Source organism: Alligator mississippiensis, chromosome 1 (assembly GCF_030867095.1).
Source record: "Alligator mississippiensis isolate rAllMis1 chromosome 1, rAllMis1, whole genome shotgun sequence".
Taxonomy (NCBI): domain Eukaryota; kingdom Metazoa; phylum Chordata; order Crocodylia; family Alligatoridae; genus Alligator; species Alligator mississippiensis.
The window spans coordinates 290,316,409-290,342,998 of NC_081824.1; the positions used below are offsets into that span (position 1 = coordinate 290,316,409).

Genomic DNA, 26,590 nt, shown 5'->3' on the forward strand with positions numbered 1-26,590 from the left:
TTCCCTTAACACATGAAGCCTGTGCTGCCAATTTTTGTTAAATTCAGGATGTATGTGACAGTAAGGATATGTTTGTTTGGGGTCTAGAGTTTTTTCTGTCTCACAGCACCATCTGGCACTACAGTGTGAAACTTTTAATCACTAACATTGCTTATCAGTCTGTCAGTCACTGATCCATTTGATGGAAGCTGAAATGCTAATTTACCCATCATCTTTGTCATATGGTAATCAGGGACAACTTCACAAAACTCTGAAATAAGGACCAGAAATTAAGGACTGTGTTAAAAGTGGGTAGCATAGATTTAGAAAATGTAATGTATCTTTCAATTTGACTAACATATGGTGCAATAGTCACCTGCCATTTTTGTCATTTCTATTTTTAAAATGCCTTTTTTGCACTAAGGAGTGATGTGAGATTAGTCAGTAACTTTGGAATAGTCCTTTCCTGCAGAAGTCAGATGTTTAAAAAGCAAATACTGGACTGGCCCATTTGATAAAGTCATTCACGGTGTCTTTAATGTAGATACTGTTTATTCAAATATTATCTAAATAGTCATAGCTTGTCACTTTATGATTAATGACTAAAAGTTCAAGCATCTGGAGGTCATTTTGTCAGTTACCTTAGCAAAAAATATCAGATGAATTGGCTTTTTATCTTTTTATCTCCTTTGTCACTAGAGTAATCATTATCATGCCAAAGCAAAAGCACCACAGTATAATAGGAAGACGAAGAATCCATGATCAAAATGACACTCCTCCTTAAATCTTATCTTACAAGCAGGGCCTATAACCTGAACAAGGGCTGCTAGTAAGATAAATGTTTTGAAGAAGTATCATTTGGATCAAAGCTATGTGTTCTATAAAAGGAAGGTTTATAAAGTATTAGATTTTACATTTAAATATTTATGAAACATAAACACACAAAGTCTTGTTCAGGTTGGCTGAACCAATAATGGCAAGAAAATAAGCACACATGAAAAAGTTCACTTTTATCATTTGTGCAGATTGACCAGCACCTTAAAAGAGTGGGGACCAACCTTTTTTGCAGAGATGTCACAAACTGACCAATCAGTGCCACTCCAGTCCCACTGCTTTGCCCGATCTGCTGCTCCACTTTCTGCTCCCTGCCCAACCTGCTGCTCTGCCTTCTTCTCCATGCCCTATATGCCAGGCTAGGAACAGAAGTTACACATAAACCAGTTTAAGTGATCAGAAACTAGTTTAAACCTGTAACAGAATAGAAGTTCAGTGCACATAAACCAGTTTCAAAATGGCTGAAACTGGTTTAAGATAAACCTGGTTGAATGTAGTATCAGACTTCACTGATTTGGGTTTATGAAACTTCTGTCCCAAAGCCCTTCCTGGTTCACAGTCCCCCAGTATCCCAGCATGCTTTCCAGCCCTGGGCTGGGCTGCCTGCTCCAGAGAGCAGGGCTGGCCCCACACCTTTGCTCCCTAGCTAGACTAATTCTACTGTGCATTAGCACATCACAAAGAAAGCCATGCTAATGCGCTAATGTGCAGTAAAATTAGCCTAGTGCACATTAGCATTACATAAAAAATGTGCACTGGTGCTATTGTGCAGCAGCACAGATTACAGTGCATTTAGTACCTGTTATTACAGGTAGATATGCCCACTGTGTATATAAGCCAAGGTGTGTCTCTGTACCAGGAAAAAAAAGTATTGGGTTGGGTAATGGTGCCAACTTCAGTTGGTTCGAAAATAACACAGGAATACCCCTGAAAAGACAACTCCTATGTTCAAGAGATGGTTAAGTGTAATCAATAACCAAAGCAACCCCCAAATCTGGCCCAACTCAGCAGTAGTGGCAAACTCCTCTTCAATCAACAGACTCCAAATGTGACACAACCCTGCCTCAACAATAAATGCAAAATCTGTGAGCGCATCTCCGGTGCCAGAACAGTGAACAGCCCTCACAACGAAACTCTAAAAATCTATAAGAGACCTGAGGAAGGGCACTTGATGCCCAAAAGCTTGTCCAACAACTCTCTCAACTATATAACTGGTCAATAAAAGATATCTCAAAAAAACCCTTGTCTCTTGGACATCAATAAGAACACAATTCAATACTTGCATAAGGCATTCCATTGCTTTTTAACTTTGTTGTTGCTTTCCAAAAAGAATCTTTATTTATGCATATCAGTAGAATACTGATGCAAGTATGTATTAGTCTGACTCAAATCCTGTCTGCTCCATCTTTCATTATAATGAAATGTTTTCCTAAGTCATTATTTTTCCATCTATTTGCTCTCTCTCCTGCATATAATGATTGGCTTATTTCTTCTAGATTCCTCCTTTTCCATCCTTATTGTACTGTATGAATGTATATCAGAATCAGTTTCTGAAATATATATTTCAGGAAACTTCTTAAAACACATCTTGGAAGTCATTAGTAAATCATTTAAAGTATTTTATTTCTGAAGAAATCAGAGCAATGTTATTTAATGTATACCATAACATAAAACATGATGAATAAAAATAAGACTGAGGCAGGAAAGGAAGAGACATAAGGGGACTTAAACACCCTTTACATTTTATAAAATGTTATATGGAAATAAATTCATTTACTTTAAAATAAAAAGGAATAAGAATACAGCAGAAAACCCTAAAGGATACATACTTTATTTTAAATATATATATATATATATATATATATATATATATATATATATTTAAATAATCTGTAGTCTTTTATTTCCAAAAGTATTTCTTTCTGTGATCACAAAAATATTAAAACAGATGATAACCTCAAGTTGTTAAATTAAATGTTTATCCTTGATATTCAAACCTCTAGCAATGTCAGTTACAGCTAATCTTAAATTTATGCAAGTTGTGGTTGGGGGCACATGAAAATAGTATCTCTAAAACAAATGCATTTTCCAGCACAAAGCACACTTCCAAAGCATGAAAGACCATACCTACAGTCAAATATCTGGCCTACAGCCGGGATACAGCTTGTAGAGCCCTATCATCCAGCCTTCAGTGCTGCTTGTGGGTCTTAGATTGGACCTATGCACCACATGCATCATGTGCCAGACTGGCCCTGCATGCTGCATAGAGAGCATGGGGCTGCACTGGTACATGTTGCAGGCAGTGCACAGGGCCAGTCCAGGTTGCACACTGCCAGCTGCATTCTGGGCTGGGCTGGGGCACACACTGCCGCTACACTTGGGGCCAGTCTGGGGCTCATGCTGCTGGTGGTGCCATGCTGCCATTGCACTTAGATCTGGTCCAAGGCACATGCTGCTGGTTGCACTCTGGGCCAATCTGGGGCACAAGCTTCTTCTGCACTCAGGGCCAATCCAGGACACAAGTGGCTGCTGGATATAGGGCCACTGGAGCAGACACTGCCACTGTCCTTGGGGCTGGTCCAGGGCACAAGCTACCACTGTACTTGTATCCAGTCTGGGGCATGGGCTGCCCGCAGTGGGTGCCCATGCCAAATTGACCCTGTGTGCTGGATCTGTGCCTGCTCTATGGGCCCAGTCTGATTTGAGGAGCAAGCCAACACCACTTATCCAGCCCACAGAGCTGATGAGCAGGATCTGGGCTTTCCATTTCCTGTGGAAAAATGTGGATTTTTCTCATTTGAAAGAGAAAAACACAGATTTTTTCCTCTTTAAAAGAGAAATCTGAGAAACCACGGGTGTCCCCCTGCAGGCTGGCAGCCTTCCAGCCTGCAAGGAGCTCTGTGGGGCAATTGGAGACAGGGGATGCCACTTGCATGTGTGTGCGCACATGCATGTGGCCAGCATAGAGCCAGGCAGGATGGTGGGAGCAGCCTCGGCAGCTGGATACAGGTAAGTCTATGGGGGGCTGGGGGCTGGAAGGCCAGGGCTTGGGGACTGTCTGAGTGGCTGTGGACAGGGGGATGTGACTATGTGTGGCAGGGGTGTGTAGAGAGGATAGGTATGGGAGGTGGGGGTGGGTGCCTGTTGGCGCTGAGGGAAGGTGTCCAGGCACTGGGGTTGCAGCATAGCACAGGGGGTAGGGTGGGAGGCATCTGCCCCTCCAGCAGGATACACGTTGGTGGGGCCCTTCAGGGGCAGCGGGGAGCTGTGTGACTGGGATTGTGGCACTGGGGCTGGTGCCCTGTGTGGAAGCTGGAAGATGCTGCTCAGAGGGCAACGACCAGGCCACCTGGCATAACACAGGAGCCCCAGCCCAGGGTGGCAGGTGTCATAGGTTTCTCCTCTTCCCTCCAGCCCATGCCAGGGCTGGACTCACTCCACTGCTGACCACACAAGTTAGAGCCATCGCAGCCCAACTATATAGCAGTGGGAAAGACAACCACAGCTGGACCTGCGTCCTAGTGAGCGAAGGTGGCAGGGGGAGCTCTGATTTTCCATGATTAAAAAAACCAAAATCAAACACCAAAATATATTGGCATTTAGCATTTATTTTATTATGACGACTGAGGCACTGCTAGTCTTCCAAATTGCTTTAAAGTTGTAAATATATCAATAAAACATTATGTTAAATTGATACCTATATATATAGTTGTGTTTCATTTTAATCATGGAAAAGATGGATTTGGGGCTTTTTAATCAGAGAATTTGGGGGGTTTTATCGTAGAATTTGCAAATTTTAAACAGAGAAAACCAGGCCCCCTGCACATCACAGCACAGCTGAGCTGCTTCACTCAGCAACATCTATTTCTGCGTATAACTTCCAAGGCAAAAGGTTTTTAAAAAGTCAGAGAACACAAAGTCAAAACAAAACTTCTTTCTATTTGTTTTGTCCAATGTAGGTATGGACTTGGCCAAACACTATCATTTCTTCTTAAGGAGCCTGATTCACATGTCAGTCTTTTTTCCCCCATATATTATTTTAATTTCAGGTTGATGAAATTGGTGATGGTATTGTACACTTAGTTCATATAACTATAACCACAAATGTTTTCAGTGGGCCAGATCTTTACCTGGTGTCAATTGACACAGCAGTTTCATTGAGTGTCAGTTTAATTAATGTTTTAAGTAATTACCTCAGACTCTGGTCACAGATTTTTGTTGAGTTTTGGGTTTTTCTCCTTTGTTTAGTGGATGGTGGTTCCGCTTTTTGGATTTGTTCAGATAATAGATCTTCCAGGGATACATTAGATAAAGAACAGAGTAAGAGATGACAAAGAAATGCGCATTCATGTGTAGCTGCATGCCCTAAAGTAATTAAATGTATACCTTAATGCAGTTATGTGACAGTATACATGCTTAAATAGTAATTAAATGTAATTTTTGTATTACCCTAATTAAATAATTCTAATTGTTTTTACTATCAGTGGCTTCAGCTACAAGGACAATTTGAACTGGATGTATAGGAAGAACAATTCAATTTTTTCATGAAATAATCAAAAGATGCAGCTACTTACATTGAACGTATTTTTTCACTATACCAAATAAACAACTAAGATTTTCTACATGTAATATTAATACATGTTGACTTCATTTCTTTCTGCTTGCCTACTTTTTTGGCTTATCTTGAGATGAGCCCGAACAACCATGTATATTTCTATGGATATAGATTCTGACCTCGAACTCAGATTTCCCAACTCTGTGCCAGATGGGGAAAGCCATGCTCTTTTTGTTTCTTTGTTGACATGCATGTCACCTTTCCCTGACTGGATCTGATCCTTGAAACTTGGCTGCTTCAAATATCACGATTCCAAACACTTCTACATTTTGTAGCACTGAAATTTTCCAGTTTGATTTTTTTTAAATCTAAGACTTGTCTCGAATTGTACCAAATTACCAGAATATATTATACAATCTGATCAGTCCTCTCCCTTTTAATAGTTTTCAGACTTCTATCTAGGAAATGCTGACAAGTGCTAACCCAATTAAATGATTTTACTGCTGCGCAAGAGGAATTCGTTCGGAAGAGTAAACTATATATCTGCATCTTTCTATAAAGTATAAAATCTCAGCATAACTTCTAACAGTTCTTCTACCCATCCATGTTTTGCAGCCATTTCAAATGTCTTGTTTCCAGAAGTTGTTAGTAGAGATGATCCCATTTTTAGTTACAAATAGAAAAACATTATTTTACCTTCATTCAGATGTAATCAGTGAAAAACTTCTGAAACTACAAAAATCTACCTCAATCCATGAGTGAGGTTTTGTAAGACTTGAACAATGAGAGTTTCGTCTTTGGAACACAGAACCATCTCACTTGGAAGTATATCTGTCTGCAAAAATGATTATTTGTTCCCAAAGATTGGATTTCAGGCTAAATTAAAACAGACTTTATCAAAAAGATTTTGGGGTCATCACATTAGGCACTGCACTATTGTCTTGCAGTAGTTTTTTTACTAGTTAACTGCACTGGTTCACAGGAGATGAATGTCAATTCTAATCTCTTTCTGGAATGATAAAGAATGGCTGAAAGTTGTGTGCAATTAGCATCCTCAAGGAAACAAACTCAGTTGTTTTTTGTGGTGGGGTTTGGCTGTAGCAGTGTTGGTCTAAGGACATAGTCAGGCAAAGTTCTTTGAGTAGATGTGATACCTTTTATTAAACCAACTGAATAGTTGGGGAAAAGTTCTTTGCAAGCTTTTGGCTGCAACCAAAACTTCTTCAGGCATAGGGAGTCTCTGCTATTCTGAGACTCCAAGGAATGAGAGAAGCTAAAAGTGTGACAGGATGTCAGTGAGAATGTAAATAGGTAGAAATTAGAAAAACAAAAGGTAAAGCAGGGAAGGGAGGGGGGAAAAGATGTGGGGGGGAAAGCCAAAGGTGAGTAAGGGAGACTCTGCAGTAGTAGTAATTCAAGGTAGAAAAGAGGCTGTCTGTGAAAAAGGAAATAGCTGGAAATTAGGAAGACAAAGGGCAGAAAAGTAGGGGAGGGGTGAGGAGAAAAGTATAAGAGGTCAGGGCTGGCAGGTACCTGGTGAATCAGATGTCAGGCAGGTTGTAATGTGTCATTAATCCAATGTCTATATTGAGAACATGATTTTTTGTATCCAGTTGATTTATGAAGTGAAGTCCGTAGGCACTTCTATGAAAAGTGTTTTGTGAATTCCCTTTGAGGATTAGAACTGAGAGATCAGAGAGAGAGTGATTTTCTTGTAAGAGGTATATCCCCACAGGTATGGGTTTTTTAGGTCTTCTAATCCCATCTTGCTCTGAACTTTTATCTTGAGTGGAAAAAGCCTAGAATGTGTGGGAGAAAAAATGGTCAATTTCCTTGGGCTCTGATCTGAACTATGTACACCTTTTAATAAAACACCCACTTCTCTAAAATCAGCTAAAGATATGTCCAATGGCAAAATCACTCCAATTCACACAATCCAGACATTCCAGTTTAGTTAGAAGTTTCACATAAGGAGGTGCTACAAGGAGACAAGATTTACAAGAAGGCATTCTGAGGAATTAAGAATTCTAGGGTTAAATGCTACTCCCTTATTCTGGGTTTTGGTTGGAGCTGTGTTGGTCTAAGGACATAGGCAGGCATAGGCCACGGAATGGGGTGGGCCACCCGAACCATTGCCCGACCAACTTTTAGCACATTATTTAGCTGGCTATGCAGTTAAAAAAGTAGCTATACAGTTTTAACTTGAATGACAATTGCGCATTTGTGGGTTATATTAATTAACATGCTAAAAGTTGGTCAGATCATGGTTGGTGGCCCACCCCATTCCGCAGCCTATGTAGGCAGGCAAGGCTCTTTTAATAGATGTGATATCTTTTATTAGACTCAGTTGGTTTAATAAAAGATATCACATCTACTCAAAGAACCTTGCCTGCCTACTCCCTTATTCTAGGTCTCAGAAGCAATAAGGCCCAATAAGGTAATTAAATTGATGTGGTCAGGTGCTATAGGTACCAGGAGCAAGGAGAGTGGGCAGGCTAAATTGTGCCCTAGCTGGCTCTGGTTACAGGAGTGGGCCTAGCTGCCAGCAGCTTAACTACTTCTGGTTGGCCTCAGTTGCCTGTCCAGGCATGGCTGCTCACTTCTAAGCAGTAGTCCATTCAGTGCCTAGCAGGTTATTCAGCAGGTAGTGAATTCATAGTTCATAGTTAGTAGGGTCAGAAGGGACCCGAGCAGATCATCAAGTCCAACCCCCTGCCACAGGCAGGAAAGAATGCTGGAGTCAGATGACCCCAGCAAGGTGTTCATCTGGCCTCTTCTTACAGACCCCCAGGGTAGGAGCGAGGACTACTTCCCTTGGAAGTTGGTTCCAGATCCTAGCCGCCCTGGCTGTGAAGTAGTGCCTCCTGATATCCAGCCTGAATCTGCTCTCTGTCAGCTAATAGCCATTGTTCCTTTTACTCCCGGTAGTGCTCGGGGGAACAGGGACTCTCCCATTGCCGGCTGGTCTCCCTTGGCCAGTTTATAGATAGCCACCAGATCCCCTCCCAGCCTTCTCTTGTGGAGGCTGAACAGGTTCAGATCCTGTAGCCTATCCTCAGAGGACCTGCCCTGCTGCCCCCTGATCATGTGAGTGGCCCTCCTCTGGACCCTCTCCATGTTGTCCACATCCCTCCTGAAGTGCGGCGCCCAGAACTGGATGCAGTACTCCAACTGCGGCCTGACCAAGGTCATATAGAGGGGGAGGATCACCTCCTTGGACCTGCTCGTGATGCTTCTGTGGATGCATGGCAAGGTGTGGTTAGCCTTACTGACTGCATCCCCACATTGGCAGCCCATATTCATCTTTGAGTCACTAATGACTCCAAGATCCTTTTCTGCCTCTGTGCTGGTGAGAAGGGATTTCCCCAGTCTGTAGGTGTGCTGCTGGTTCTTCCTCCCCAGGTGCAGCACCTTGCACTTGTCAGTGTTGAAACCATTCCTATTCTCATCCGCCCACCTCTGTAACCTGTCCAGATCTGGTTGCAGTTTGTCCCTCCCCTCTAGCATGCCCACCTCCCCCCACATCTTAGTGTCATCTGTGAATTTGAACAAGGTGCTATTCACCCCCTCGTCCAAGTCGCTGATGAAGATGTTGAACAGTGCAGGCCCGAGGACCGAGCCCTGCAGAACCCCACTGCCCACATCCCTCCAGGTTGAAAAAGACCCGTTCACCACCACTCTCTGGGTGCGGCCCTCCAGCCAATTGGCAACCCATCTGACCTTGTAGGGATCAACACCACAGTCACCTAATTTTTTAATGAGAATGGGGTGAGAGACAGTGTCAAAGGCTTTTCTAAAGTCCAAAGACTATGTCCACCACAATGCCTGTATCCAAGGATTTAGTGACCTGATCATAGAAGGGCACCAGGTTGGTCTGACAGGACCTGCCTCTGATGGACCCAAGTTGGTTGTCCCTAAGCATACACTCCCCTGCTGGTCCCTCGCAGATGTGCTCCTGGATAATTTTCTCGAAGAGCTTCCCCAGGACCGAGGTAACACTAACAGGCCTATAGTTTCCTGGGTCTAGCCTCCTCCCTTTTTTGAATCATCATTCATATCATTGGCCCTCTTCTAGTCCTCTGGCACCCTGCCAGAGCACCACGAGTGCTCATAAACCTGTGCCAGGGACCTGCAATGACCTCTGCTAATTCTCTCAGCACTCTGGGATGGAGATCATCAGGAGCTGCTGATTTGGATGCGTCCAGTCCCACCAGGAGGTCCCTGACTAGGTCCATGCTGACCCTGGGCCTGGCTGCACCTCCCCTGGGACCATCATGATGTGGGGGATGACCTGGTCCCTGCTCAGGCAAAGAAGTTGTTAAATAAGTTAGCTTTGATGTCTGGTGTAACCACCAGACTTCCTAGCGTGTCCTGCAGAGGCTCTACGTTACCCAGAACCTTCTTTTTACTCCCTATGTATTTAAAAAAAGACTTCTTATTGTCATTGATCCGAGTTGCTAGTCCCAATTCCATCTTCACCTTGGCCTTCCTGACTGTCCCCCTACAAACCCGAGCAACAGCTGTATAGTCCTCCCTGGTGATGGCCCCTCCCTTCCACTGGGTGTACGCCTGCTTTTTAGCCTTGAGACATTCCTGAATGCTTTTTGTTAGCCAAGGGGGCTTTTGAGCACTCTCGTTCCCTTTGACCCTTGTTGGGGTTGCCACCCTTTGAGCTTGGAGGATCATCTCTTTAAGGAACGACCACTCTTCTTGGACTCCCAACTCCCTTCCCCTCCGGAACCTCAGTCTCTCCCTGACTAATCTCCTTACCTCATTGAAATCCGCCCTCCTGAAGTCCAGGGTTACTGTCTTGCTGCTGGCCTTTGCCGCCCTGCGCTGGATGGTGAATTCCAGTAGGTGATGATCACTGTCGCCCAGGTGATCGAGCACCTGCAGTCCCCTCACCAGGTCATCGCCTGTGGCCAGAACCAGGTCCAACAAGGCATTTCCTGTGGTGGGACTGTGCACCTCCTGGGTTAGATGGAGATCCTGTAACATGGCTAGGAACCTATGTGAGCGGTCAGACCTGGCTGACTGCTCTTCCCAGCAGATGTCCAGATAGTTTTTAGGTCCCCCATGATGACCACATCCTTAGACCTAACTGCTTCTGCGAGCTGACCTGAGAATTCCCAGTCAAGTTCTTCCCCCTGGTTGGGTGGTCTGTAGTAGACCCCCACCATTAAGTCCCTTTCCCCCCCAACCCCCTTGTAATCTGACCCAGAGCACTTCAGTCTGCCCCTCCTCTGACCCAGTGCTGCTCGTTGAGGATGTGAATTGCTCTTTGACGTAGAGCGCCACGCCTCCACCTTTCCTCCCTATTCTATCCCTCCTGTACAGCCTATAGCCCTTGGTAGATGCCTCTCTGTCCACAGATGGATCTAGGATTTTGAAAAGGGGATTGCTGGTGTGGCACATCATCACAGATAACACAACATATTTTTCTCCAGTTAAAGAGAAACCAGAAGGTTTACTAATATGCTGGAATGATGGGGGAAACTAGCACTAAATTATTCAGTTCAAGAACAAAGCAAAAACAAATATAACTATTGGAATGTGCACTAATCTTCTAGATATTCAGTTTAGGAAAACATAAACTAGCAAAAAAAGAATCAAAATCATTTAAAAGATATTGTGTCATTGGTCCCATGTTCATTATGCTTCACTGCCAGTCATTTCTGCATGTTAATATCACCATACCTGAGTTAAGGTTTTAAGCTAGAGCTAAAAACAAACTGCTGGGATGTGAAATATAAGAGAAGCATTACCAGAATGACTAAGAGACAGCAAAATAGCAAAGGAACAGATCATTTGAATAGTGGAACATCAAGATCATTAAAAACGAGAGATCGTTAACACCTGTGAAACAGAGAGAGGACTCAGGGAAATGATCAAGACCCATGAAGTCAACTGATTCTTTCAGCACTGGCTGAATAGAAATGCTGCTGCTGCTCCCAAGCAATTGGTTTTAAAGTTCAGGTGGAATAGGTATCAAAGGAAAATGGTGCAACTGCACCTGCCCCTGGATCCTCCTTTGTCTCTGTCTAGCTCTGGTCTTCTGACTCCTTGTTCATGCTGTTTGTTGGGTCTAGTTCCCTGGGTCTTGCTTGTTGGTTCTTAGTTGCCTGTTCCTCATATCCTGCTCATTGGCTTCCAGGTTTCATCCTAGTTCCTGGTTTCAGCCTGTTGGTTTCTGGTTCCTAACTATGACTCTTTGTTCCAGAATCCAGTCCACGCCCCTTTGTTTGTGAACTTGCCAGCTCCTCAACCCTCCAACCTTCTTGCTCTTGTCTCCAGTGCTGACCCCTGTCTTAGGATAGTTATTTTCTGCCTCCTGGCTTTAATTTGGCAACTGCCCATATCCCACTCCTTTACAGCTATCATGTGCCTAATCCAGATCCCCTGGCTAATGACTCCAGTCTCAATCTCCAATTCCTGTTCCTGACTCAACTGGCAAGAGGCTCTGCCTCTGTCACTGCCTAGGACTCAATCCCTTACAAACCTAAGCCTCCTTATCCAGCTGTTCTTCATCCCCGAACTCTTACCCCTAGACTGGATATTGCCTGCTCATAATCCCCTGACTTGTGACCCTCTAAGGTCAAGCCTTGACTGCCCATGTCCAGGTTATCCCTCTGATAATAGGAAGGGAACAGGATGTCAACACCAGCTACATAAAAGTACAAATGGCTGTACATTTTTTCTAAGAAAAGAAAAATTCTGAGTAAAAGTGCCATCCATATCAAGGTCTTAATGTGATTCCTAAAACAAAGAGGTAATTAGCTGTGTTAGTCTGAAATCAGGCAAAGGCAAGTTAGAGGTACACCTTACAGACTCATCAGCAGAGATCCTGGTTTTCTCTGTTTAAAAATTGCAAATTCTCTGATTAAAAAACCCAAAATCCATGTTTTCGGTGATTCAAATCAAATGCTACTAAATATATAGGTATCAATTTAACACAGTGTTTTATTAATATATTTACAATTTTAAAGCAATTTGGATGCCTAGCAGTTTCTCAATCATAATAATAACATGAATTCTAAATACCTATATATTTTGGCATTTGATTTTGGTTTTCTTATCATAGAAAATCAGAGCTCCACCTTTCTCACTAGGACACAGGTCCAGCTACGGTTGTCCTCCCCACTGCTTTGTGGCACTGAGCAGCCCTGATGTGCTGATGCCCTGCCCATACCCATGCCGTCGCCCCTGACTCTTAAGCCACAGTCCCCACTAGTCCTGCTGGTGCCCCTCACTCCAGACCCACAGTTCGCTGGCCCTGTCACTGCCCCTCACTCACAAGCCACTGTCCTGTGCCCCCCGGCCAGGCCATGCTAGTGCCCCTTCCAATCCATAGCTCCCCATCCCTGTTGGTGCCCCTCACCTCTGACCCTCAGGCCCCCCAGCTCGGCTGGTGCCCTTCAGTCATGACCCACAGCCCCCTGCCTTCCCCCCACCATCACTGCTAGAGAGGGCCCCCAGCTGCCCCCATCCTGCCCAGGCTGAAGTGCAGTGGTTGCGATGGCTCCGACTGATGCAGGCACCAGCAGAGCAAGTGCAGCCCTGGCGCAGACTGGAGGGAGGAGAAGAGACCTATGGCACCTGCCGCCCTGGGCTGGGGCTTCTGCATCATGCCATATGGCCTAGCCATGGCTGTCCAGCCCTGAGTAGCATCTCCCAGCTTCCCCACCACTGCAAGCATGGACACCAGACCCAGTACCACTAGCCCAGCCACACAGCTCCCCACTTCCGCTAAAGGGACCCCTACCCCCTTCCCCTGCTGCAGGGGCAGGTGCATCCTACCTCCTCCTACCACCCTGCTGCAGCCCCAATGCCTGGACATCTTCCCTCAGCACCAGCAGGCACCCCCCCCCACACACACACACACATACACACCCATCACCTCCATACACCCTTGCCACACACACACTCACATCCCCTCACACAGCTCCTGGACAGTCCCCAAGCCCTGGCCCTCTAACCCTTGCCCCCATATGGACCTACCTCTATCCAGCTGCTGAGGCTATTCCCACCATCCTGCCTGTCTGTTTGCTGGCCATGTATGTGTATGCGTGCATGTGTATGTGGTACCCCTTGTTTCCAATCACCCCAATCAGCTCTTTGCAGGCTCAAAGGCTGCCAGCCTGCAAGGGGAAACCTGTGGTTTCCCCACAGTTTTCTCTTTTAAACAGAAAAATCCACATTATTCTTCAAATAAGAAAACCCATGTTTTTCCACAGCAAATGAAAAACTCAAATCCCTGGTGATGTGTTGCAACACAACTGATCCACTTCATTGAATGAAATGCACATCACCTCTTGATCCTTCCGTTGATGGTATTAGACAAGGAGCAATGTGATCTCCAAAGGTAGTTTTGGGTAAGTAGGCAAAGCCCCATTTTCCCACTTACCCAGACTGTCCACAGACATTAGAGGGGCAAGTCTGGGTAAGCAGGTCCCTACATGGAGGAATGGGGCACCAGGGTTCCCTGGGTTCCATGCCAGGACCCATGTAGGCTTTCCCTGCTTATGGAGACTTCCCCTGGAGGTCATGGGTGGGTCTCTGTAAGCAAGATACCCTCACTTCCCTGCTTATGCAGAGGCACCTCAAGATTCCCTGGGGTGCTTCTCTGTAAGTAAGGAAATCCATAGCACCTGCTCAGGGTAGCTGGAGAGTGCAAGCAGGTCAGGTTGTTCATACTGTCCTGCTACAGAGCTAATAGGGATCTGCCACAATAAAGTAGCAGAATCTATTAGTATCTGAAGTTGCAACATTGATTTGCCTCTGCTGTGTCACAACCAAGGGTAGGGATGTCTATTCGCTTACCATGACTGTCCAGATCAGTGTGGACATTTGGTTCCCTGGGGGTAACCGGCAGCAATACAACATGTGCCACTGTTAGTTGTTTCCGGGGAATGCCAGTGCCACGCACCCTCTGGCATGTGGTAGGTTACTTCAAGTAGGGTAGGGGAGGCTGGGGCCAGCAACTGTGCTAGCGCCAGCAGCCTTTCCTGAGGTCCTGGGGGCTGGGGAAGCTGCAGCCATGGTGCTCCTGTAGCTTGGAGCCTGGCTGGCAGCCAGAGCATGGTTCCAGCCAGCCAGGCTCCAGTTTTGGGTGATGCCCACTGCCCTCACATGTGCCACCCTGCTGTTTTCCTGTGTAGGCTTTTTTAACCCCTGAATCTTTCACAGCTGTGCAGGAAACACCTGAATGTGTAGTGTGTGGTGCTGCAGTTGGGTCTGCAGCACCATATACCACTCAGCCATGCTCATCTGGACACAGCCCATTTGAGCAAACAGTGAGGCATAACTAATGACTTGTGATGTCTGTTTTCACCCACAGAGCAAAATGACATGCAAATGTTGCAAAGCAAGTTCTAAACATTCAGATATGGTTTTTTGTGTTCAAAAATGTGCCTACACAAACACTATTAACTCAGTGAGCATCTGACTGCACCACAGACATGTTAAAAATGAGGATTTTTGCAAAAAACAAACAAGCCAGTGCAGCTTGAAAGCCTGGGTTGAGTCTTTTCTAATAATACTGTTATGGGGGTGTAGCAGGAGGTGAACAATAGCTTTTTTAAGAGGTATTTGTGCGGAAACTTAGTTGTGTTGCTTGTCTTGTTTAACTGTGCTTTGTCCTTGTTTAATATTTTAGGACAAGAAGACGCATTATTATATTATTAGCACTGCTATTAATATGGAACCATACATAGGTATAATGCTTTACAAATTGTATACAGACAGGTTTCCTCTCCAATGGGTTATAGTAGAAGAGATCAAGGGTGGAGATAAATAAATATAAAATGAATGACATAATGAAGGATCAGAAGTGTGTGGAGGAAAGTTAATGCCATTAGGGTGAAATCCCAGCCCTACTGAAGTCACTAGAAGTTTTAGTGTTAAAGCATGGGTTAGGTTTTGCTGACCTGAGAAGATCATATATCCTTGAAACCAATAGTAAATCATGCAGGTCTTAGGATACCCATGGAAATAGGGAGAAAAGTGGGTAGCGTTTACACCTACATGCTAACACTGACAGTAAGTAGAGAGAGGTAGTTAGCCAGGTTAGGCTAAGTCAGACAGAAAGCAGGGGAAGGTGGCATCTTTACAGACTAATTCAGAGAGGCATGAGCATTCATAGGTTACAGCCTTCATCAGATGCAATGAAAGGACTTTCAGAAAGTAGGGGTACTGCATAGGCAACTGGTAGGGGATGCATGGGGGTGCACGTGCCCTGCCTGACAGCTGACACGGACGCTGTTGGCAGGGCTGGTGCCCCCCCTGACAGAGCTGCTGCCCCAACAGATTCAGGAGGCACCAGTCACTCATGGGGTACTGAAAGGAATAGAAAGGAATAGTCCTTTAAATTCGAAGAAGGAAAGAGGAAGAGAGGAGAGGGGGCACTAGTGAGAGAGGCAAAGATGGGTTGAGTAGATCAAAAGGTATAAACAAAGCAGTTAATCCCTTGAGGGACATACAGGTTATATAAACTAGTGCAGGTAGTGGGATAAGAATCCAGAGGCTCTGTTGTGACCATATTTAACACAATCCAATCTGAGGATGATTCTTGTTCTGTATCTTGGTATTCAAGTTGATTTTTAAAGTTCAGTTTTTAAGAACAGCTACACTCAGGTCACTGATGAAACATCCAGGGAGGTTAAATAGTTCTGCCACAGGCGTTTGTGTCTGTTATTGTTCCCTTATCCATGCAGTTGTTTCTTGAGCCATGCTCCAAAGTCTTTGCTGCCAGCAGCTGGTCTAGAAGTGGCCTTAGGAAGGCTGCTCCCATTGTGCTTCTTGTCATCCCAACAAAATAGAGCTGATAGAATTATCTTGATTTTCTATGCCAATGGGACTTGTGAGAGGGTGATGCTATAGATGGCAGCCTTCCTCCCTGACTTGCCCTATCATTAGAGTCCTGGTCACCAGTATTGTAAAGCTGCATTTCATTTATCATCCAGTGATAAGAAAAGCTCATCTGTATGACTAAGCTGGTGGTAGTGAAATGCAGCCCCACAGTGTGACTCTCAGTCTGACTGAAGCCTTGCACTAACAAATACAAATGATACAATAATAACTTATAGTTAACTGTGAATTATAAATAAGCCAGCCCACTCTTAAATTCCACACTCACAATTTAATATACCTGTTAATGTCCATCAGTGAAAATCAACAGTCTGAGTGGAAAGATCTTGAGATAACTACACATAGGAATTCATGCTCAGAGTCCCTGCTGATGCATGTTTGGTTTTGTGCAAATGATGGCGGGAAGATGGTAGGATAGCTGGGACTTCTGGATTCTGGATGGTAGGATACCTGGGACTTCTGGATTTACTAGCATAGCAGTGAAAGCTGCAGTATATTGCTCCTCCAGCAATGAGAAATGCTGAGCTGACCCACCCTAAGTAGAGGGCAGCTCCCAGTTCTCGTTTGCGTGGTGCAGGGATGAACGGATTGCGGAAGTCTCTGATGATACCATTGGCAGTCCAGGACACTGGTATCAGAACGAGAATGGCTGTCAAAATAAAAACGACTCCAGCTGTTAGCAGAGTGATCTTCCGGGCTTGCTTACTATCCCCAATACATTGAGTACACTTCATACCAATAATAGCTGTCACAAAGGCAATGATTGATAAGACCACAGCAATGCACATCAATGCTCTGGCTGCTGCCAAGCCATCTGGAAGTGCCAAGACAGAGGGATAGAATCTGCACTGAGTTTTGATGTTAAGTTGACTGACGCAATTCATCCATAGCCCTTCCCACATTGTCTCAAACACCACGATGTTACCACCAATGAAGGCAGACACTTTCCATTGAGGCAAGAGTGTGGCTGTAAAAGTCCCAACCATGCCAATGCCTCCAAGTACAAGGCCAATGATTTGCAGTCCACAGTAAGCCATATTCTTTCAGAGACAGATGAAAAATAATCGGCAACCAGAAAAGATTCTAAATCAAATTTTCTTAGAGATAAAATAAAGCACAAGATTGAATCCTTTTTGTAATAGTTTTCCACATAGGCAAAGTGATTATCAAGCAGATTCAGTCAAGTAGCTTCAATCTGTATTATTAATGTTAAAAAAGGCAGAAGTTCATTTCTGACTGTTTAGAAAGATCTGCTATTTATTTGCTCTGAAATCTGAAATCATGTCTGACCAGAACACATGCAAATCAAGCCCAACATGTTTCCAGCCAATAAGGAGCTTGATAGGGTGTGTCAAGGAATATCATACTTCTTCTCATATCCTGTAGTGATGTTATAATTAAATAAGTATCAGGATTCCATTAGAAATACTCACTTGCACAGTTAATCATTCCACGACTACAAGACTGCAATCTATTTTGAAACTTGGGACATAAGGTACTGGCCTAGGACTAACTTCTGAACTTCTGTCTTGCACAAGTTTGCATAAATCAGACCAGCATCATGTTTTTGTATGAAAAAAAGTAAAAGTTGACAAGAAGTGGGTCTGAGAGTTTATGAGCTCTCCTAGACAAAAACCTCTTATTTAAAAAAAAACAAAAACCCTAGCATTCATTTCTGTAATGTAGTTCTTTGATGCTGGCTTTTGGTTTTGATCAAATATGAAACTGTAATAATAGAATTAAAGAAGTACTTTAAACTCAGGTGTTACAATCAGCCTCAAAGCATTATTTTAATAGTTACATAATATGCAAGGACATATTGTAAAACTGGCAGAATTTTGTGGATTTTTTTTTTAAAACCCAGAGGGAAAGGACATTGTCAGGAAAAAAAATCCTCTCCAAACTTCTTTCCTATTAGTAAGATAATGTTATTATTGTTTTCTACTCTAATAACTTTCTCCAGAGGATATTTTCAGGGGGGAAAGCCCTCCAGACACATAAGAAAGCATTATTCTTTCATATTATAGTATAATCCTGTTCTTTAGTCACTGGACAACACTTTCTGGATTGGATGGTGATAGATGATACTTCCTATAAAATGTATTTTGGATCATGCAGAATATTAAGAGCCAGGTCTCCTTGACTCAGTTGGCTTCAGCATGCAGTTAAACTTCATTCACTTCTTTACTTCCTTTTCCTTTGCAGGAGATAATAATGCTCTATGAGTAGTGTTAAGATTAATTAGTTTGCCGTAGTACAGTTTTGTGAAATCCAGGCCTAGATCCTTAGCCAAGGTATATCTGCATGTGTCCAGTGAGGACAGTTAGGATCTGATCCAAAAAGTACTAGCTAAGAAATATATATAATTATTTTGTCTCTATATAAGTGTGGATATCAAACAGAGCCCTTGGTTTTCTTCAGTTTCCTAACTGATTAGCAAACATAGGTGTTTATACAAGTGTTTAGATTATAGAAAAATAAAAATAAAATCTGACTCTGTATAATGTGATATAAGAGCTGCAGATAGATAATGATATACCCAATCAGTAACAAGCACAGTATGATATGAAATCGCCTTAACTAAAGTATAAAAGTTAACACTGGTATGGTGTTTGACATTCTAAGGCCTTTGTAAACACTAACGGCAATTTTACACAAGCTCCAACACATTCTGATTAAAATGTGTCACAGCAAACATGTCAGAGCCACTCTAATTAAAACACACACCCCCACCACCACTCTGGAGCATGTGTATAGGCACCCTAAGAAATTACTATATGTGAAGTAGCTGAGTGTTACCGTTGCAATTCCGCAGATGTAAAATGGAAGGCAAGTAGGTTAAGGGACTGTCTCAAAGCCACAGAGGGAGGGACATCCAAGCTAAGACTAAGTACCAGGTAGGGGGGCACCTTGCTGCTCCCCTGTTTTTGTTTTGACCACTAAATCACAACTCCAATGTTAAGCAGGTTGCCATTTTCCTAGAGGCAAATTGTGTAAATAGATGCCTGGAGGAGCCTGTAGTAATAAGCTGGGATCCAGGATTTCTATCCGCCATGGGAAAACATGGTAAAACCTGGATTTTCTCATTTTAAGGAGAAAAACCCAGATTTTCTCCTTTAAAGGAGAAAAACACTGTAAACGGTGGGTTTCCCCTTTCAGGTTGGCAGAGTTCCAGCCCACATGGGGCTCAGGGGGGTGGAAGAAGGGCGATCAGCAGGGGACACCATACATGCATGCACATGGCTGCCAAGTAGACTGGAGACTAGCTCCCTGCAGGTAAGTCTGGTAGCGGTGGGAGGGGTGGAATTGAGGCCCCCATAGGGAGGGAGGGAGGGAGGAAGTTGGGCAGGGCTGGGGCTGGGGCTGGGGCTGGGGCAGGGGCTGGGGCTGTTGCCAAGCTGGAGTAGTGTGTGGGACTTAGGGCACGGGACTGGAATGAGTGTGGCTGCAGGGCCCAGGTGGGGAGTGAGATGGGGCCACAGGCGGTTCATCTGGGGGATGAGGGAGCTGGCTCCCTGCCACTGTGCACACCCACCAAGGGACCATGGGGGGCACATAACCCTGAGATTTGTGCATGGGGCTTAAGCATTTCATCTGGGGGTGGGGGCAGGTGTGGGCTGCCCACTGCAGGCTTGGGCTCCCTGTCGTGCTGCCCTGACAGGCAGGACCTGGCATGGCAGGGCAGAGTAGGGTATAGAAGCTCAGTGCCACCACTGTGTCACCCTGGTGAGGTGTTCCCTGACTGCCTGGCAGCAGCAGGGGCAGTAGCATGGAGTTGTGTTCCTTGCTACTACTGGGTGGGCAGGGGGCGCTTCTCCATGACAGCGTGGATTGCCCAATAGCAGCAATGAGCTCTCCCACCCAGTCCCACTCTGCCCTGCCAGACTGGGTCCTGCCTGCCAGACTGTAGAGGTCCCAGGTGGAGGGCAGTAGGGTAAGGAGCCCCAAGTCCACAGCAGGCAGCCCACATCTGCCCCCCGATGGGCTCTGGAAGGGTGAGCCAGGTTCTGCGCTCTACTCTGCCCCAGCAGCTGCCACCTCCCATAGAGGCAGCTGGGTCTCAGCTGCTGTGGGGGGCAAAGCTGGGGCGGCAGCAGGGGCTCAGACACTGCTGTGGGGGGCAAAGGGTTGTGGAGTGAGGGGCACCAGCAGGGGTGGGCAGCTGTGGGTTTGGAGTGAAGGGCTATGGTATGGGCAGGGCACCAGCATATCAGGGCTGCTCAGTGCCACAAAGCAGTAGGAGGGGACAGCTGCACCTGGACCTGCATCCTGGTGAGTGAAAGGGGCAGGCGAAGCTCTGATTTTCTATGCTAAAAACCCAATATCAAACACCAAAATTTGTAGGTATTTATAATTTATTTTATTATAGTGATTGAGGCACTGGTAGGCTTCCAAATTGCTTTAAAATTGTAAATATATCAATAAATATTGTGTTCAACTGATACCTATATATATATATATATATATATATATATATATATATAGTGATATTTCATTTTAATCACAGAAAAACATGGATTTGGGGGGTTTTAATCAGAGAATTTGCATTTTTATCAGAGAATTTAATATTTTTAAATAGAGAAAACCAGGGTTCCTGGTACTAAGCTTTGGCTGTCGAGCTCTGTTCTATGGTTCTCTTACACAGGAGATACTTGATGTTACTAGGGCCTGCTAAAAATTTTCCTTAAAGAAAATCAAAATTTTACACTCTGAAATAGGACCATTTTTTCCTAGGAAGAACTGACATTTTTATGACAAAAAGAAAAACAATATCCAAATTGGCATCAAAAGATTATTTTGGGACAAGAATCTCTCTTGTGCAGCCCTAGGTCCTATTACATTTAGCGCCATGGAAGTATATTATCTACTGGAACTGTTTTAAAGTCATGTGTTGGTACATGGTTGTGGGAGGATCAATGATGAGGTCATGCATAGAATTGCAGTCTGTGGTAGTCAGAAATGTGAATTATGTAGGAACTAAATTATTCCTAGAAATAGTATAAACACATCACATACTGTTTGTAGAGCTGCCATCTCGCATGGGCGGCAGCTAGGGCTCAGACACTGCTGGGCAGGGCACCAGGGCACTCAGTGCCACAAAGCTGTAGGAGGGGACAGCTGCACCGGACCTGCATCCTGGTGAGTGAAAGGGGCAGGGGAAGCTCAAAATGTGTTAAATAACTGAGTGTTTTTTTCTAAGCGAACGTAACGCCTAAACTACATGACATCACACTGCATGTGTAATACAAGTATAACTATTTTATCCTACTCTCATATGTTCTGTCCAATATCTGGATAATTATTGTTATGAGCCCTTAGGACAGGAGGGCAGCAAAGTAGAATCAGAAATCAAAAGGCTTGAGACTAGGTAATGGTCACTGTATTTACTGAACTGGAACTGAACCACAGATGGCGTGCTAAGAAAGAGAATGGTTAATTACAAAAACTCTATATCTTTACATAGAGTTTCTTTTTCTGTTCTTTCCCAGCGCATCTAAAACTACAAATACTACAAAAATAACAAGTGGAGATGAGATTTGCAGAGTTGTACAGCCCGATCCATGATTCCCAGGGCTTTGAACAAAATATTTAATAATCTTTTGAGAGTTAGCTATTTTAACCTAGTTAATCGACTTCAGTCTTTTACCAGGTACTGTCACCTGAATTTCTGCACTGAGAGAGCAATGGTCCTAAAAGAGCTATATGATGTCAGAAAAGATGTCATCTTATTCTGCTGCTTCAGAACAGACAACCAAAGGGTTTGGGTGATGCTCAGCATGAATAACACCTAGGCGATGATTTACCATATATTTTAAGGGATTTTGTGATTGTTGTAACAAAAATTCACATTGTGCTGTTGGAAATAAAATTGGGAGTTCACAAGGCAACACTATGTGCCTCATAAAAATGAAAAGCAACATATATGTTCAGACTTCTGAAGAGCATTAAAATATATCATTAAGCTGGCTTGCCAATCACTAGGCCCCAACTAGTGAGGTCCTAGTCTAGACAGCTAGTATAAAATACTGTGGACTTTGTGCTAGCACTGTAGCATGAAGCATCAGCATTTTGCAACAGAGCAACTAGTTTTGCTTTGGTACTGGTTGTTTAGTATTCCTGTATGAATCCTATTCGCTCCAAAGGTGAGGCACAGTGGGTGCAGCTACATGAGATGCTAAATGCACAGTAGACTAATTCTATTGTGTATTAGTGCATTATGGCAAAAGCCATGCTACTTCATTAATGCGCAGTAGAATTAGTCTACTGTGCATTCATGTCACTTAAAAAGCATGTGTTGGCACTACTGCACAGTAGCACCCATTATTACGCATTTAGTTAGTACCTGTTATTCCAGGTACTAAATTTAATGCGCAGTAACCACAGCACATTAATGCACATGTAGACATGCACAGTCTCACAGGCATGCATATCCCTGTTCATTGTCTATATAGCCTTTTTGTTTTACTTTTTCTTTTTTTTGCCGGTGTCATGATACCCACTTGGGCCCTGCAGCTTGTGTTTCTGTAGCTTCTCATCCCTGTCTCTTTATGTTTCCTTTATTGTGTATGATCGTTTGTGGTGCCATATGCAAGTCTGCTGGTAGCCATCTCTTTTACAAAGAGTGGGGATGAAAGGATTCAACACAATATCATTTCTGTGACACACCTCATCCAGACACCTGTCACAAAGCCTTTGAAAAATCCACAGTTTTTGCAAACTGTGCCACAGAGTAAAGTACTTCATTTCAGATTTTCAAAGGAAGACTTATGTCCAGTAAATGGATGATTATTAATGTTGCATGCTATATAATGAGTTAAGAGATTGTTAGCTAGGATAATGAGGGAAAAGAGACAGAAAAAAAGAAGCAACAAGTAGAAGGAGCGTATTTGGGGCCTGTAACCTGCACCAGTTAAAATGCTATAAAAAAGGGGAGGGCTTACCACTTCTGGTGCTTGAACGCTATCGTGGGAGCTGTATCAGGTTTGACAGTGTGAGTCCCTCTGCACATTACACATATGCTGCAATTAATATGTGAATCATGACATAAATGGGAAGGAGGCTGCATGTGCACCCTATTTAAGGTGCCATAATTGGCAAACCAGCTAAGGTTTGTTTTTTTTTTTAATCTACAAAGTCAGATATCACCTGCCTGGAGAATATCATGCACATTTAAGAAAAGGAGGGGAGATAATCTAGGCAGTTACTCACTTGTTAGGCTAAAAACATAAAAGGATCTAGATCAAATTTTAAAAAACCATGGAAGTAATTGGAATATAATAGAACATGGATTTCCCAAGAGCAAATCCTTCCTAATTTGACATCTGCCTTTCATAATTGATTTTTGAACTTCACTCATCTAAGCAAGATGTGAATAAGGTCTTATTCACTCCTGAACTGTATAATTATTTGTGTCCAGTGTATCACACACAAAAAGAAATCATCATGTTTAGTTGTTTCAGAGATAACTGTTTGGAAAATAGTGTCTGTTTTACAAAAAATGTGGACTTTTTAGCAAAACATTCATCCTCCACTCTAAGGAAAAGATGAGTTGAAAAAAATTACAACTTCTCTGTCTCAGAGAAACAAAAACAAAACACACATGAAAATACAAAATAAGCTTCAGGTTTTTTATACTGAGCAGTAAATATGTCAATTTACACCAATTTGACTTGCATCGTGCAGATATCAAATTTATGCCCAATTAGTTACTGCACAATAACACACGTGTAGATGCCTGACTGTGCAGGAACACTGTGTGGACTCCCAATTCAGTCTACACACAGCGTTAATGCACTTTAACACATGCACATATAGGCACTGGCCTATTCCCACTTGCTGCACAGTAACTTACTGTACGGTATATTTAAGCTGGTTTAAGTGCACATGCAGACACACCCAGTAAGGGTTTTTGAGTAGGTATCTACACATGCAGGAATTAGGGAGCCGATTTGCTGCCAGGTCCATGCAGCTCACATAGCAAAAGAGGGCTGCCAGAACAAAATTTAAATAGCCATGTAGAAGAAAAAACACAAAATTGGGCTAATGATATTGGATCAGAAATTAATGCTGAAGAATGGGGGACCATCTGAAACAATGGTCCTCACACATCCATATGAATAATAACAAAAGAAAATTATTTTTAGGTCCTATATTGATGGTATCTCACCCAATTTAAAATTAAGTGCATTTATGTAGAGGAACAGACAATGTTAGAGGAAGTGTGGTCATTTGGGAGAATTTTACCACGAGGAAGATGTGTCCCAGAATTAAACTGTTTTGGAAGAAGGATGGAGACATGGTGAGAGAAATAACAGGATGCCAATTATCCAATAACCCCTTAGTATTCCTATTGAACTTTCCTGAGAACTTTGCAACATATAAGTGTCATAGGAAATTGATCACTCATCTTCTCATAGCTGTAAGAATTACAACTGCAAAGGCCAGGAAACCAAATAATACCTATGTCGCTGGAAGGTGTTGTAAAGCTTCAGCCTTCTCTTACTGGGCGCCTTGCCCCTGAGCAACGTCAGGGTGAGGTTCGAGCTTGGATGCCACCTGGGTGGTATGGGTGCTGCCCTTACTCGTCTGCCATGACTTAGATGTTGTAGTTGGGGAGGTTCCCTTCAGGTGGCCCCCGAGGATGCAGATACCTTAATCCCTGTTCTTGCTTCGTGGGGCTCGAAACCTCCCCTTTACCCCACCCTTACCACATCTACGGCCAGGATGGATATTATGCTCTGCAGGCGTCCCCTTGGACAGCTTTTCCTCTTCGCCTGGCTTGCCCACCTCCAAGTGGGTCGGGCCTTCCAGGTCATTTTGCCCTTCACTGTAGCCGGTTTCTTGGCTTCAGGCCAATTAGTGCATCTAAGCCAGCCCTGTCTCGGGCTAGCTAGGGCTTCCAACAAAAATCAACACCCAGATTTCCACCAGAGGGTTCCCCCGGGATCTTGCCTCCCAGTGCCCCTTTTATAGTCCAAAGTAAAGAAGAAACTTGAAGGAACGTATGAGGGACCCACTTGTCCCTGCACCCTGGGTGACTATGGGGGTGGGCTGCCATTCCATGCCCCACCCTGGTCCAGCTCCTCAGTTTGGTCAGCACTGGCCCCCAGCTAATCCGGAGTTGCTCCCAGTCTTCCCTGGCTTGGAAGAGTGCATGGTTCCCATGCTGGGTTACTTGTGCCCCTCCCCCCACCATGCCCCCCGTGTGGGGTAACTGCTCCTGCCAGTGCCTCCCGCCTCCTGTGCCAGGGCCCTCGGCTCCCCCTCTCTTGCCCGCAGCTGAGTAATCTTCCTCCTTATTGCCTGCGTCTCTGGGTCGCCATCCTTTCTTCCCTCCGCCAGCATCCCTGGATCGGTGCTCTCTTCTTCCTCTAGCAGCATCTCTAAGTCAGTGTCCTCTTCCTTCCCCACCAGCATCTCCAGGTTGGCATCCTCCTTCTCCTTCCCCAGCGTCTCTGGGTCAGCATCCTCTTCTCCCACCATTCACCACCCCTCAGCTGTTTTCCTGGCTGCTATTTGAGCAGCCCGCAGTTTCCGGAGGCTCCACCCACATCCCTCACTGATCTGCAGCTGCAGGCAGCTCCAGAATTGTGGGGCTGCCACCCGCGCTTCCTCCCAGCTGCAGTTTTCCGGGATCCCTAGGGGGGGTACCGGGGTGCATGGGGTGGGGGTCTGGGACTCCTTAGAGGGGCTTTCACTGCCCCTCTCACAACATAGAAGTAGAGAAGAATGTAAGACTTCTGTGGCCATTGATTTGAGTTATGGTAGTTCTGTTGATAGAAGATAAATATTTGTCTTTATATTTTAAGAAATTGGCTATATCTTTAAATATTAAATCTGTTATTTGATAAATTGAATTGATTAACAGCTAAAGTTGAGGTGTGGGGGGGGGGAGTTTTGATGGAAAATCTTCAGTTAGGCCTAGTTTTAAGACATTTATTTAGATCAAGTTTTTAGAATATAGGTACTTGAAGTATACATTTACCATATTTACTTGAATCCAAAACAAGCTTTTCTTCCCCCAGCTAGCTTAGGGGAAAAAAGCTTCATCTTGGATTCAAGTACTGGCACAGGATAGAGCATTTCTCATGCTACCGACTTAGCAATGTATCAGCTTCTATTCTTTTGGGCCCTCAGCCTGTATTACTAAAGATTTGCTGTAAATAAGCAGTGAATTTGTAGTTTTTTTCTATTCTAGAACTGACATTTTCTTCTGAATTATTGTTGGTCGTGACATAAAGTATTTCCTAATATAATTTCTAATATATAGTGTAAGCTGCTTTTGCGTAGAGATTCTGGGGCAAAATTTCAAAAGCCTCAAGGCCCTATTAAAGGTCAATTGGCCTTGTTCCCTAA

General features: G+C 44.1%; 2 protein-coding genes across 14 annotated transcripts in view; both read right to left on the minus strand.

Annotated features, from left to right (window-relative positions):
• The window catches only part of LOC109280385 (endogenous retroviral envelope protein HEMO-like), a 107,236-nt gene that overhangs the window by 39,028 nt on the left and 41,618 nt on the right, over nt 1-26,590 (minus strand). For 10 of the 13 annotated variants that reach the window (XR_009459066.1, XR_009459065.1, XR_009459068.1 and 7 more), the window contains exon 2: nt 1,038-1,172. The exons of the other annotated variants lie outside the window; for them this stretch is intronic. Coding sequence is in view for 1 of the 10 variants with exons in the window: in XM_059720675.1 (XP_059576658.1) it covers nt 1,038-1,157 (120 nt within the window). In the remaining 9 variants the exon portion in view is untranslated. The remainder of the gene's footprint in view (nt 1-1,037; nt 1,173-26,590) is intronic. 13 annotated transcript variants of the gene reach the window in all.
• Nucleotides 15,891-17,508, minus strand: LOC102575434 (claudin-17). The gene has a single exon (XM_006261103.3). It carries the CDS (start codon nt 17,269-17,271, stop codon nt 16,570-16,572), a length of 702 nt encoding a protein of 233 aa, XP_006261165.1. The 5' UTR covers nt 17,272-17,508; the 3' UTR covers nt 15,891-16,569.